At 36.8% G+C, this 15,223-nt stretch overlaps 1 protein-coding gene and 1 long non-coding RNA gene across 3 annotated transcripts in view; both read right to left on the minus strand.

Annotated features, from left to right (window-relative positions):
- The window catches only part of LOC136027446 (uncharacterized), a 100,884-nt gene that overhangs the window by 33,966 nt on the left and 51,695 nt on the right, over positions 1 to 15,223 (minus strand). The window lies entirely within an intron of this gene.
- Positions 7 to 5,330, minus strand: LOC136027442 (thioredoxin-related transmembrane protein 1-like). The gene has a single exon (XM_065704723.1). The coding sequence runs from the start codon at positions 3,493 to 3,495 to the stop codon at positions 2,749 to 2,751; it is 747 nt and encodes a 248-aa protein (XP_065560795.1). The 5' UTR covers positions 3,496 to 5,330; the 3' UTR covers positions 7 to 2,748.

The raw sequence follows: 15,223 nt of genomic DNA on the forward strand, positions 1-15,223 counted from the left end.
ATCTTACAAGGATAACATGGGAGAGGGTTCTGAATAACCCATTGTTCTCCTCTGAAAAAAAAATATGTACAACTTGACAGAATTTTCTTTGGAATCTTCAGTAAAAAGTTTAGAGGATTAAGTGTTAGTAATTATTCAACATATTTTTCCTTCACTGAGTTTTCCCGAAAATCCTTCGTTCGTGTTTCAGCAAGCGTTTTCCTGCTCGAGTGATTCTACCACGCAGCGCACGAAGTCTGGAGCACGAATTGCCACCTGGATTTTTTTTTAAGGAAAATAGTATAAAATTATTTCGAATGTTATTCTTGTTCTTCGTCTGGCCCTAGAAGTGCCTCTTGAACCAAATATTTTTTATACCTTTAAACATAACAAACTTAAACAACAACAAAACTACAACGTTAAAACTTGAAAGAAACAGAAATCATTTCTAAGTTATTAAGGGCTACCCCCCCCCCTTCACTCTCTGCATGGAATGCTTAGCTTATTTATTTCCTCAATACACGAACTAAGCTTCTCTGAAGCAAGGGCAAACGACCTTTCTGAATTCTCATCTCGATAGTCAGTGGGGAGGTAGACGTTGATAATGACAGTGTTTTCCACACGGAGAGCTATGTAAGCATCATTAGAATCGAAGGCACTTGATTTTAGGTTGGTCGTCACTAAAGTGGTAATACCGCTGGAGAGTCTACCTTGGGAATGAATTGACTTTGCTGGTACAGAATACGTAGCGTAATTTGGACTGATTTTGACAAGGCCAAGGGAGCGGACCGTCAAAAGGTGTTCTTGGATGCAGAGCACATCAGATTGAGTTAGTACTTTTTCAAAAATAGGAATCTTTGCAACAACATTACCGTTAATATTCCATGAAATAAACCAAAAAGTCCTTAATAAGTCGGTAGACGTAGCAAGATCTAGGTGCTATTTTCGTGGTCTTCTCTGTAGGTTGTTAATTATTCAGGCATTTTACGCTGTGACAAGTATGCCCAGCTATATTGCATTCAGAACAAAACATACGCTCTGACCAGGGACTATTACGATCGGTGATTTACTGATCCAGTAAATCTCCGATCACACTACTGATGAGTGTGATTTACTGATCCACATCTTTAATAGGTGGGTCTGTTGAGGAAGTCTTTAGATAAATGCCCACGGGTATGACACGAAAAAAGCGTTTTGGCAGGAATAAATACTCCTGAATGTGAAGTCTTTTGTACCCGATTTTAATCGAGTCTTCGAGAAACTCCTCCAGATCATACCATGATTCAAAGTACGTCTTATGAACCTGAGAAGATCTACGGCGTACGGTTTTCGTGCATTTGGAGATCATGCTCTGAAATGAAGTTTCATCTATTTCAGGAGGCACACTTTGAATAATTCCAATATGCGCGGGGGACTTCACAGATGCAATTATGTCACGCTGAAATTTCTTTGCTTTATCAGCTAGACTGTTAGCAGTAGCCTTTGACCTAACTACCACTTTTCATTCGTTATCTGAGTGCTTCAGCTCGGCTATATTACTGCTGACTGCCAGGCATAGGCTATCCAGAAATTATTTTCTGGAACGGGGGAATGTGAGATCCTTAGGCCAGTTTCTTAGGACCAATGAGCAGGTAACAGGCATAGGATCTACCGGTTTTGGCGGTGATTCAAGTGAGGTCCAATTCACAGCAGATTGGCTAGAGACTGCAGAAAAACCGTCAACCTTAGAAGCTAATTCATTAACTTTAGACGTCAGAGTAGCAACTACCGCATGGCCAATAGTTGGGACTTCGCAAGGTGAGAAAATCAGAAATTTTGGAATTTGATGTTTTTCCTTAGCAGCAAGATTAAGCCATTTGCACATGTCAAGCACAGTATCTTCAGATTTGTTATGCTTAACCATACGGTTAGAAACATTCAGTTAGGAATGAGCCACTTGCTGGGCTTCTTGAATCACTTCAGGATCGTAGTAACCAATAACTTTAGAGCATATTGTGTCTATTTTTATGCCGTCCAGCATCGATCTTGTAATAAAGGTCAGTATCGGGTTGAAAATTAATATTAATTTACCTACTGCATATTGCGCACTCTACTAAACTTCTCACTTTTCTAACAAAATGGGAAGTGCGGGACCCAGTACACTTATCCCCAGCAGTTTAAGTACAAAAGTACGGCTGGTACTACGGCACTTCTGTACCGTTCCCGCTCCCTTCTGCAAAGTTAGAAAACTCGACGATTTTTATCCCTTTTTTCGCCAAAAAAATTACAGGTTTTTTTTTTCAAAAAACACTATTTACTATTTTTCCTATACAGCTATCATAAATATGTTGTCTAATAGATGCTCACTTAATAGATTTGGCTTAAGAACTTTCATTGATAGATACTGCTAATTGAATCTCTTTCTTCACGACTCTGTACTTATTAAGTCACTAAATCCCATGCGATTTAATGTCAATAGCAGTTAAATAAGACAATCGGATTATAATTGTCTCTAGGGAAAATAACGCAGGGAGAAGCCTTACTTTATTGATAGGTTAATATCCAGAAATAATGTGTTCACACAACAAACTCTGAATCAAGACTTTATTTTTATTATCATTCCAAAGAGACATAGATTATTTCCAATCAAAAAAACATCAGATCAAGATAATTAAAAAAAAAGGAGAAAATGTTCCAGATTGATGAGGTTCACAGGAGCTTTAATCTTTCCGGGACTTTCGCTTTCTAAGACTTCGGGGACTACCCATCTGCTCTACATCTAAATCAGGCTCAGAATCTCGCTGCGCAGTCTCCTCGGTTTTTCTTTTCTACGGCCTGGTCAATTAAATCTTCAGCCACGACATTATCCTTGTCCTCATGTTCATTGTCCTTTTCATCATCTGATTTTGCTTTCTTCTTTGGTTCAGATTTTGGCGGGCAAAGAAGGTGGGTGAAGAATACCAAGAATATTAAGCTTGGAATTGCACCAACGGTGACACTAAGAGCTGCAAAAATACAATAGCCAGCCCAATAAGGCACACCCACATCTTCTGTCAGGTAGATGAAAGCTCCCCTCAAAAACATTGACATTTTGAAAAACCAAGCTACAGTAGACATCCAAACTGAATCAGGTGCTTTCCATGAAGACAGTGGCTCAATTTCTTTCCATTTCTTTTCTTCAATGAATGTAATAAAATCGTCTTTTCCTCTTGGTCCTTTGTATTTTCTAAACTCCCCGTCAATAGCATGAAATATTGTCGGTAGAGCTGTGGTCATAAACCTTCCAATTAAAGCAGGAGCATCAGTGACATCTACTCTTGCGACCTTAATGCCAAGATCATCACTCCAGGATCCCAGATCTTCCCAGACAGGCTGAAGAGTCCTACATGCTGGACACCATCGAGCATGAAACTCAATCATCCATTCGCCTTTTAACAAGTCTTTCCAATTATCCTCGCCAATAACGATGACATCATCCTCTTTTGCACAGACGAAAGTTGCTAGATACAGGAATAATATAGCTTTGAAAGATATCATTTCTAGCTTGGCAAATTACCGGTAACTTAACTATTATAAGAAAAGTAATACAGTAATGACGTTTTTCTAACAACGATTTCTACTAAGCTTCAAACTTCGGGTTTTATTTTTAAGGCTTTTGTATTGTTGTTATCCTTGGTTAAAATATATGGAAATATCTGTGCAATTACTATTTTTTGGTGCTTATGCAATTTAATACATTTTCATGCGGAGTCTATTCAAAGATGTTTAATTATCAACGAAGTCCAATTTCTAACAACAATTTCTACTAAGCTTCAAACTTCTACTTTTCTTTTTTAATGTTTTGAATTGTTGTAATCCCTTGTCAAAATATATGTGAATAACTTTGTAATTATTATCTTTGAGTAATCTATCTATCCATATATATAAAAATAAGTTGTTTGTTTGTGTGTTGACTGACGTCATGCATGTTTGTTGACTGACGTCATCATAAGGATTGAGCATTATGCCGTCATGAAGTTGTTTGTTGACATGGCAACAGCCGAGGAAGCTGCTCAAAGAGTAGTATTTGGGGCAGTGCGATGCTGGATGTACTCAGTGGAATGGCAAAAACGAGGAATGCCACACGCACATATTTTAATCTGGCTACATGATAAAATTACTTCTAATGAAATTGACGATGTGATTTCCACTGAAATTCCTGATGAAAATGTTGATATTTATTGTTGTAATGTTAGTTATTGATATTGATATTAATATTATTGTTAGTTATTGTTGTAAAAATATGAAATATGGACCATGCGGTGCACTGAATGAAAAATCACCATGCATGGCCAAAGGAAGGTGCACCAACTAGGTGTTGGGGTGGCGCTATTCCTCATTTAAACAGATGAAAATCTAAAAAAAGGCTAATTTTAACCAATCTAGCTTGTAACTGTAAGAACATAATGTTTTTCCCCCTAATGCACAAACAGTAGGTGCTAAAAGACCTTCCAGAGGACTTATTCACGTTCTGAATACAAGTTAGTTTTTAGACTATTTTAAAGGACTGTAGACTTTTCTTTTTGGTTTTAAGCAGATGACAGTCTCAAAAAGATTGTTGTAGCCATAAAAAAAAGAATAAAAGCTTAAATGAAGCCATTTTTTTTCAATGCATAATCAGTAGCGGTTCAAGGATCTTCCAGAAGACTGCTTCACTTTTTGGATATCAGTCTTATTTTCTAACTAGCTGTTGGGGGTGGACCTAGTTGGTGGGGGCGCTTTGTACCCCCCCAAGCCCCCCCACGCGCGTAAGTCGTTACGGGCCATATTAGTTACGCGCCATTGTAGTTGTGTCCCTTTGCCCCCCGGCGTCCCCGTTGTAGTTGTGTCCCTGTGTCGCAGTCGTCATTTATATTCCCTGTGTCCCGGTCGTCATTTGCGTCCCGGTGTCCCAGTCTGTAAATTCCCTGTGTCCCCGTCGTCATTTGTGTCCCGGTGTCCCGGTCTGAATATACATTCGTTTTTGAATTGGTATATGATGAAATAATTTTTTGTGTTTTTCCCCTTTTGTTCTTTTTATTTTTTTTTATTTTTACTTTTTTTTAGTTTTTTTAGTTTTTTTCTTTTTTTTAGTTTTTTTGTAGTTTTTACCTTTTTAGTTTTTTTATTTTTATTTTTATTTTTTTTAGTTTTGTTTTTCTCCTTTATTTTTCTGTTTTTTTCCTTTTTTTATTTTTTTTTTCTTTTTTAGTTTTTTTAGTTTTTTAGCTTTTTTAGTTTTTTTATTAGTTTTTAGTTTCTTTTCTTTTTAGTTTTTTTGTAGTTTTTACCTTTTTTTAGTTTTTTTAGTTTTTTTTTACTTATGTCCTGGTCGTCATTTATATTCCCTGTGTCTCGGTTGTCATTTGTGTCCCGGTGCTTTGTTGATGGTGATTGCTAATCGAACATTCCTTGTGTCCCGGTCGCTTTCTCTTTGAGTGTCCCGGTCGTCATTTATATTCCCTTTGTCCCGGTCGTCATTTGTGTGACCGGGAATTCGGTCGTCATTAAGGTCGTCGTAATGACGACATGATGACCTGATGACATGACGTCACTCGACAAAGAGACACACAGACAACTTATTTTTATATATATAGATTGCTATTTTCTCTCTCTCTCTCTTTCTCTCTCTCTCTCTCTCTCTCTCTCTCTCTCTCTCTCTCTCTCTCTCTCTCTCTCTCTCTCTCTCTCTCTCTCTCTCTTCCTCTCTCTCTCTCTTTATTTTCGGAAAGATAACAGGCCTGTCTTCATATAAAACAGATCTTACTTGGTTTAATGTTTTCAACCCAGGCAAATTAACATAAAAAAAAGGGCAAATCAATTAAATAGCTTTAGATCAATGTTTTTAAATATGAATCAGAATAACATAATCAGTAAATAAAGAAGCACAAGAGAACTGAGTGGATCTCTATTAATTCCAATCAGAGTATGCAACGTACTACAATAGTCAACCTCTTCCTACAAGTTTTGCTCTTAGATTAGGAAAATAGAGTTTGTTCATCTGGAACGTGTTGCTGCGATCCTAGCAAGCGGAACAGCCTTCCTTCAATATTGACTTTCTGGCGTGCCAGATCATTTACAGGCACCTTTTTTTTGAAGAAACAAAGCCACTTCTGGAAACTATAAGGCCATCTCCCTGATTGACCAAGCCATAAAATATTCAGTGTCATCCTTTTGAAGCAATTCAAAAATAACACGACGAGTAACTGTTTGTAATAAGCAGTCTTCATATCAGGCAGAGTTTCCCCTGAATAGGTGTTGGCTTTTTTGCCTTAGCCTATAATGGAATAACATATTCCATCACCCCTTCTCATCGCCTTATGGAATTTGACTCTCTTGTTAAGGAGGAGCTATGTAAAGCTGTGGCTGAAGAAGATGCACCACAAGAATTCGTCAAGATACTCTGAAGTGCGTAAAAGGATAGCACGACACTTTTAAGTTTCATGTGGAGCTTGAAGCTAAAGAGGGATCTCCCCACTCCTCCGTATTTTTAAACTGCGCTGTAGATTGAAATTTGGTTAATGAACTGATAAATCAAAGTGGAGCATCTGTGGACAAGCACAAGGCTTCTTGCAATTCTTGACAGATATGAATTTTCCAGACGACAGTGCTTTAAGTATCAGGCTCTCATGATCTAAAAGGTGTGATCAATGAAGTCTCCAATACCTCTAGAGTGTAGACGCATTGGACTAGCAACCAGTTTCATTGGTTTCAACACCTTTGTTTATTTAATTTGTTTTGGCCACCTTTGTTTCATTATATCCTATCTTCCTCTGCCAATTCTGATTCATTCTTCTAATGCTCCATCTACTTATTGCCACTTTGCGGCAGCTCTGAGAAACGGGAATAAAAGGTTCTGGTCCATAGCCTGTCATTGATCTTCTAGTCTTGGCGGCATAGTCCGCTATCTCATTTTCTTCAATCCCGGAACGTCCAGGGTCCAAATCAGAATGATTCTATTTCATTTGGATGCTAGACTTCTCAATGCTTCTTACATTCCAACTCGCTTCTTTGACGGCTCTATATATTCTGAAGAGCATTAATGCCTGCTTGGTTATCAGTGGGAATACATATATTTCTACCGGTAATTGCTTTCTGCATCAGTGTTCCAGCTGCCTGTTTTAATCCAAACATTTCAGCCTGGAAAACTGTAGCAAATCTTCCAAGATGATAACTAATTATCTCCTTCTTCAAATTATGTGTGTTCTGCTATATGACTTGACACTAAAAACTCAAAACTAAAAAAGAAAAAGCTAGGCAAGATTGGATTCTAGGGACCTAAGCATTTGCCTTCGGTAAATTCCTCCCCCGGAAAATTCCCTCACAGAAAATTCTCGCGGAAAAATATCCCCTGGAAACTCCTCCCCCCTTTTCTCAAACACAACTAGGAAAGTATTGCAAAATTAGCTATTTTGTGTAAATAGTTTGAAGGTCAAATAACCCTGCTTCCGGGTTTGACAACCCTCCATCCAGCCAGACGGACAAGGGCTTTAAGCTAAGCAGGCTGCCATTGCTAAAAAATAGAGTTTTCATGGGAAGGATGGTCTTATAAACTTTGGAGGTGGGCACATGCGTCAAAGGGCTCATTTTAATGCCGAAACATCCTAACTCTTATTGAGCCTTCAGATAAATGCAGAATTAGTTCTAAGGGAGGGGTGGGAGGGAATTAGAAATTAATATTGAATGCTTCTTGATTTTTACGAATATTTCTGTAACATTAAACCCCAAAATTGGCAAAATTTATTCCGCATAGGAAGGGGCTGTCCTTTCTTCATCCCTAGCCTCCCCTTCGTGGTTATACACATTTCGAAGGATACTAGTTCAATTGAAAATAGAGACTACTAATTTTTTTTATATATATATATAAGCCGAAAGTGATTGGAGACCAAATAGTCCCTGTCCTAAAACCGTTTTTGGTATCTGGTCCTTTTCTTATCGCTTAGGACGTCTGATCGACATTCTGAGGTACAATTTTATACTTCTTCTGTGGCTGCTCAGCTGTGTGTTTGACGGAATTTTCCATAGGGAGATTATCCAAGGGGACTTATCCTGGGAGTTTTCTGGGTTGATTTTCCACCGGGGAATTTTCTGTGGAGGAATTTTCAGTTTTTCTGCGGGGAGGGGGATTTCAAAAGGGGAATTTTCTGGGGGGAGGATACGCCGGCTCCTGGCTTCTGGAAAGCTTGCATTTCACAGGTTGATGGGGATATCACCATTTTAGTGAAAATTAGATTGAACCTCCCTTGACTAAATACGATGGTAAGTATTTTTTTGTCCCCCCTTTGGTACAATACTTTTTATGTCAAGCCATGCTATACTTTTCGTTGATCTATGCCCTATTCGTGACCTTGGAGGCATTAATTTTTAATGCAGGTAAAAAGGTTGTAAAGGTAATGTCCAATTGGTATGGAACCATGGATGCCATGTTTAATCATATAAATTACACATTTGAATTCTAAAGCCGAAAAAAGTTACAAAAAAAGGTATGATTGTCAAACAGTTTGTGGTAAGGAGCGACCCGGCTCAATAGTAACCAAAACTCTAAAAAATAGAATTTTGATGCCAATACATACATCAAAAGAATCGCATTTTAATGCTGGTTTTAAATATATAAGTTTCATCAAGTTTAGTCTTACCCATCAAAAGTTACGAGCCTGAGAAAATTTGCGTTATTTCAGAAAATAGGGGGAAACACCCCCTAGAAGTCATAGAATACGAAAATCACACCATCAGATTCACCGTATCAGAGAACCCTACTGTAGAAGTTTACAGCTCCTATCTACAAAAATGCGGAATTTTGTATTTTTTTGCCAGAAGGCAGATAACGGATGCGTGTTTATTTGTTTTTTTGTTTTTTTGTTTTTTTTTTTGTTTTTTTCTTTTTCCCAGGGGTGATCGTATCGACCCAGTTGTCCTAGAATGTTGCAAGAAGGCTCATTCTAACGGAAATGGAAAGTTCTAGTGCCCTTTTTAAGTGACCAAAAAAATTTGAGGGCACCTAGGCCCCCTCCCAAGCTAATTATTTTACCAAAGTCAACAAATCAAAATTCTGAGATAGCCATTTTATTCAGCGTAGTCGAAAAACCTTATAACTATGTCTTTGGGGACGACTCACTCCCCCACAGTCCCCGTGGGAGGGGCAACAAGTTACAAACTTTGACCAGTGCTTACAAATAGTAATGGTTATTGGGAAGTGTACAGGCGTTTTCAGGAGGATTTTTCTGGTTGGGGGAGGGGTTGAGAAGAGGGGCATATGCTGGGGGAACTTTCCATCGATAGTTTGTCATGGCGGAACAAAATCTCCATGAAGGGAGCGCAGGATTTACTAGCATTATTTAAAAAAAAAATGAAAAAATAAATATGAAAAAGTTCTTTTAGCTGGAAGTAAGGAGCAGCATTAAAACTTAAAACAAACAGAAATTATTACCCATTTGAGGGGCTCACCTCCTCCTAATACCTCGCTCTTTATCCTAAAGTATTTTTAGTAATTTCAACTATTTATTCTACAGCTTTCGTGATTCTGGGGTCATTCTTAATGAATTGGGACAAAATATAAGCTTTAATGTAAAGAGCGAGGATCTGACAAGGGGGAACCCCCTCATATATGTAATAAAAATATGAGAATACAAAAGTTCTTTACTTAAGCTAATTTATAAGTTACGTAAATATTTTACTAATAAAAATATTCTTAAAAAATCAAAAATTCTAGTTGCCTTTTTAATTAACCAAAAAACCGGAGGGCAACTAGGCTCCCTCCCCCGCTCTTTTTTTCTCAAAATCATTCGATCAAAATTATGAGAAAGCCATTTAGCCAAAAAAAATGCAAATTTTGTTTTAATTATTCCTCTGCGGAGAGCCAAAATCAAAACATGCATTGATTCAAAAACGTCCAGAAATTAAATAAAAAAAAAACAAGTTTTTTTAACTGAAAGTAAGGAGCGACATTAAAACTTAAAATGACCAGAAATTACTTCGTATATGAAAGAGGCTGCTTCCTCATCAACGCCCCGCTCTTTACGCTAGAGTTTGTTACTGTTTTAAAAAGAAGAATTGAGAGAAAGAGTCAAACTTTAGCGTAAAGAGCGAGGCGTTAATGAGGAAGCAGCCTCTTTCATATACGAAGTAATTTCTGGTCGTTTTAAGTTTTAATGTCGCTCCTTACTTTCAGTTAAAAAAACTTGTTTTTTTATTTAATTATGCACAGGAGTGACCGTATCTTTTCAAAGGAGAAAGAGCGAAATTTAGAAATTTAAATATATTATTACAGTTTTTCCAGCTCTTCCCGGATCAAGAAAACAATTAAACAATTAAAAAAAAATTCGATTGAAAGCGAGGGGCAATTTTGAAGGTTAAAAAAAGCAGCAATTTTACCATACATGAGGGGGCCTAGCTCTTTACGCTGAAATTTTACAGTGCTTGGAAAACATCCATCTTATTCCACATAAACTAGTCCTGTACTTGAGTAGTCATTCATAAAGCATTGGGACACAAATTCAAACTTTAGCGTAAAGAGCAAAGTATTGAGAAAGGGGTGCTCCTCCCCTTCATATGTGGTAAAATTCTCTTCGTTTTAAATTTTGATGCTGCTCCTTACTCTGATTTGAAAAAAACTCTTCCCCTTAATCATCTACGATATGCGTATCTTTTGCTTTTAGCCAATCTGCTAGAAATCTCCCAAACAACCTATAAAAATCTCAAAGCCATCATTATCTTTTTTTATTGGTGTAACAGAGCCTTTCTTTGATGTGAGTTTAGGGTGAGCACCTGAAATATTTTTTATATGATTTACGTTTAAATTGCGGGAGGGGAAACAGACAGTTATTCGGATAAAAAGTGTAGTCTTGCAGGAGGAATATCCGTTGGAGAGGTAACAGTTTTTTTTTTTTTTTTTTTTTTTTTGAGCGGTGTATATAATTAACCACTTGTAGAGGAAAAAAAGCTAGATCTTTCCTGAGGAATGGGGGGATGTGTTAGCATTGGTAATATGATTTTTAACTCCGTCCCTAGTGAAATTCATTCTGTAAAATGTCCTTGGTTCACTGAAAATATTATTCTAATACAGCATAGAAAGTATTATTCTAACCTATGATAGAATTGAGATGAATACCCTATCATAGAATTGTCTTGGTCATTAAAAAAAAGTGCTTTTTTGTTAGCAATTTAGCCCAGTAATTTGTTCCTATAATGAAGAGGTATATAATGGCTACAGGTGGGGTGTTGAAGGTAGCAGAAGGCGGACAGAGGAGTGGCGAGCGGCGTCTTTGTAGTCGCGTGTAATAAACAGGACCCCTGCTAAGCTGCCTCATGAGCGGTATCTTTAAGGATTTTGCCGACAGAAGCAGGATGAGTAAATGCACCAGCAAGTAATAGATAAAATTAATAATTCTCTGCTTAACTGGGATAATGTGGGCTTGGTACTAGATTTGTTATGTCGAAGTCCTGATTACCGACTAAACAATTTTACCTTATTCAGTAACAGCAATGGACTCTTGTTGGCTGCTGGGTTACCGAATAAATCTAATTTATGAACGAGATCAGTAAGGTTGTAAATATGGAGCTACAATTTCTGCTTCTTCTTTCAGGGAAAGAAAATAGACAACTTTACTTTTGAGTCAACTGTCTGTATCAGACGTCAATAGATTGAAATTTGTGGACCCCATTCAAGGCCGCATCTAGGGGTGTTTTAGAGTTTGAACCCCCCCCCCCAAAAAAAAGAAGATTAGTTGACCGGTAAAAATGCATATAAGCAAATTGTTTATGCGTCTTTAAAGCTTTTTTATCCTCCCCCATCCGAACATTCCATCCCCCTACAAAAATTTTGGATAGATCTTTGACTTCATTTCAAAGTCTGGCTACGGTAATCCAAGAGGTGATATGTTTTGTGGTACAAGTTTTAATGACAGCGGAAAACTGTAAAAGTTGGTCGGGGTTTTTGAGTGGCATCGAGGACTAGATTTTTGTACAAGGACGGTATGCAAGATATCAAGCATGAAATATTATATCCCTTTTTTTGGCAAGCTTATAAAACATAGCGGGTAGCACCACACGGAACTCTTATAGCGGCCAAATTACTCAAATGGTAATTCATTGCAGCCAATTTTAAGTGGTTTCTTAAGAGGCATGCTAGGACTTTTTTTAGGAATTGCCCTATCGTGAGCCTCCAAAGTAATTCTGCTCGAATATCTCTGTATTTATATACATCTTTATACAGTTAATGATCTGTCTGGTGATACAAGTTCCACTAAAATTGAAGCTACTATCTCCGGCACAAATGCGAGAAGTTAAATGTTTGTTTTTGAAAATTCCTGCAAATATTGTCCCTTTTTTGGCAAGCTTATAAAACATAGCGGGTAGCACCACACGGAACTCTTATAGCGGCCAAATTACTCAAATGATAATTCATTGCAGCCAATTTTTAGTGGTTCCTTAAGAGGTATGCTAGAACATTTTTAGGAATTGCCTAATCCTGAGCTTCAAAAATAAAATTCTGCTCTAATACAATATTCGAGAACATTTTTAGGAACTGCCTTATCCTGAGTTTAAAAATAAAATAAAAATATAATACAATAAAAAATACAACATAATACAATACAATACTTAAAAATTAAAATGAAAAATACAAAAAAACGAGAGTATTCTTAGAAACTGCCCTCTCCTTAGCTTCAAAAATAAAATTACGCTTGAATACAAAACTTTTGGCTGTCTGATGATAAAACTTCCACTAAAACTGAAGCTTACTATCTCCGGTAAAAATACGAAATGTTAAATGTTTGTTTTTGAAAATTCTTGGAAAAAATGCTGGCTCTTAGTTTTCAGTCATTTATTTGGATCTTTATCCAAGCTTTATATAATTTGTTATATTATCCAAGTTTTGTTATGGCAAGACCGCCCAATCAATTCTAATTAGATTGGCGACACAAATGAAAAAAGTCGATAGCGGACGAGGTAGGGTCATCCTTCAGGGTTCCGTTTGCTCTTAGGTGTGAAATAAAAGGTTGGAATCAGTCGATAGGAATTTTTTGGTTATAAAGAGGGTATAATACAAATCAAGGCTTTAAAATAAAATATCACATAATGTATATTAAGTAACCATAGTCAATTCTAAAATATCTTTATACAATTACAAGGGGGTTGTACCTTCATAGCTAATGGTAAAAATAGATTTCTACCGTTCATGTCTGTATTCTTCAAACGAGGCGTAAGTATACATGGAGTGGACATAGAACATATGTGATGCTATTCGTTATTTCTAGAAAATTAATTTAAAAAACTTTACGGACGAAACAAAATTTTCAAAGACAAGTAACAAACGAAAAACGAAAAAAAAATTGCCCTGGATTATCAGTTTAATATACATAAACTGATATCAAACAGTTCGTGGTAACGAACTGTAGTAAGGAGCGACCCAGCTCAATAGTAACCAAAACTCAAAAAAATGGAATTTTGATACCAATAGCTACATCAAAAGAATCGCATTTTAATGCTGGTTTTAAATATATAAGTTTCATCAAGTTTAGTCTTACCCATCAAAAGTTACGAGCCTGAGAAAATTTGCGTTATTTTAGAAAATAGGGGGAAACGCCCCCTAAAAGTCATAGAATCTTAACGAAAATCAAACCATCAGATTCAGCGTATCAGAGAACCCTACTGAAGAAGTTTCGAGCTCCTATCTACAAAAATGTGGGATTTTGCATTTTTTGCCAGAAGGCAGATCACGGATGCGTGTTTATTTGTTTTTTTTGTTTTTTTGTTTTTTCCCCAGGGGTGATCGTATCGACCCAGTTGTCCTAGAATGTTGCAAGAGGGCTAATTCTAACGGAAATGAAAAGTTCTAGTGCCCTCTTTAAGTGACCAAAAAAATTGGAGGGCACCTAGTCCCCCTCCCAAGCTAATTATTTTCCCAAAGTCACCGGATCAAAATTCTGAGATAGCCATTTTATTCAGCGTAGTCGAAAAACCTTATAACTATGTCTTTGGGGACGACGTACTCCCCCACAGTCCCCGTGGGAGGGGCAACAAGTTACAAACTTTGACCTGTGCTTACATATAGTAATGGTTATTGGGAAGTATACAGGCGTTTTCAGGAGGATTTTTTTGGTTTGGGGGAGGGGTTGAGAAGAGGGGGATATGCTGGGGGAACTTTCCTTCGATAATTTGTAATGGGAGAAGAAAATTTCCATGAAGGGAGAGCAGGATTTACTAGCATTATTTAAAAAAAAAAACAATTAAAAAATAAAACTGAAAAAGCTTTTTCAGCTGGAAGTAAGGAACAGCAATAAAACTTAAAACAAACAGAAATTATTACCCATATGACGGGCTCACCTCCTTCTAATACCTCGCTCTTTACGCTAAAGTATTTTCAGTAATTTCAACAACTTATTCTACGGCTTTTGTGATTCAGCAGGTCATTCTTAATGAATTGGGATAAAATTTAAGCTTTAGTGTAAAGAGCGAGGTACTGACGATGGGGCGAATCCCCTCATATATGTAATAAAAACATGAGAATACAAAAGTTCTTTACGTAAGCTAATTTATAAGTTACGTAAATCTTTTACCAATAAAAAGATTCGTAAAAAATTAAAAGTTCTAGTTGCCTTTTTAATTAACCAAAAAATCGGGGGGCAACTAGGCTTCGTCCCCCGCTCTTTTTTTCTCAAAATTATGAGAAAGCCATTGAGCCAAAAAAAATACGCAAATTTCGTTTTGATTATTCCTCTGCCAAGAGCCAAAATCAAAACATGCATTGATTCAAAAACGTTCAGAAATTAAATAAAAAAACAAGTTTTTTCAACTGAAAGTAAGGAGTGACATCAAAACTTAAAACGCACAGAAATTACTTCGTATATGAAAGAGGCTGCTTCCTCATCAATGCCCCGCTCTTTACGCTAAAGTTTTTTACTGTTTTAGAAATAAGAATTGAGAGAAAGAGTCAAATTTTAGCGTAAAGAGCGGGGCGTTGATGAGGAAGCAGCCTCTTTCATATACGAAGTAATTTCTGTGTGTTTTAAGTTTTGATGTCACTCCTTACTTTCAGTTGAAAAAACTTGTTTTTTTATTTAATTTATTCCTTAAGGTTAAATAAATTGGTAAAGTAAAAAAGTGAAAACCATTAAAATGTATTTTGTTTTTCACTAAAGTGCAAATTATCTTCTAGACTTGAGAATTTATGGGAGTTGTCAGCCCTACTCGTGCAATTTCTTTTCGTTTTGAGGTTGACTCGGTTATTTTTTGTAATTTGTATTCGTTT

This window comes from Artemia franciscana, chromosome 5 (genome assembly GCF_032884065.1).
Source record: "Artemia franciscana chromosome 5, ASM3288406v1, whole genome shotgun sequence".
NCBI classification, from domain to species: Eukaryota; Metazoa; Arthropoda; class Branchiopoda; order Anostraca; family Artemiidae; genus Artemia; species Artemia franciscana.

Coding starts and splice junctions, on each gene's coding strand:
- LOC136027442 (XM_065704723.1), bottom strand. CDS start 3,495: ATGATATCTTTCAAAGCTATATTATTCCTGTATCTAGCAACTTTCGTC.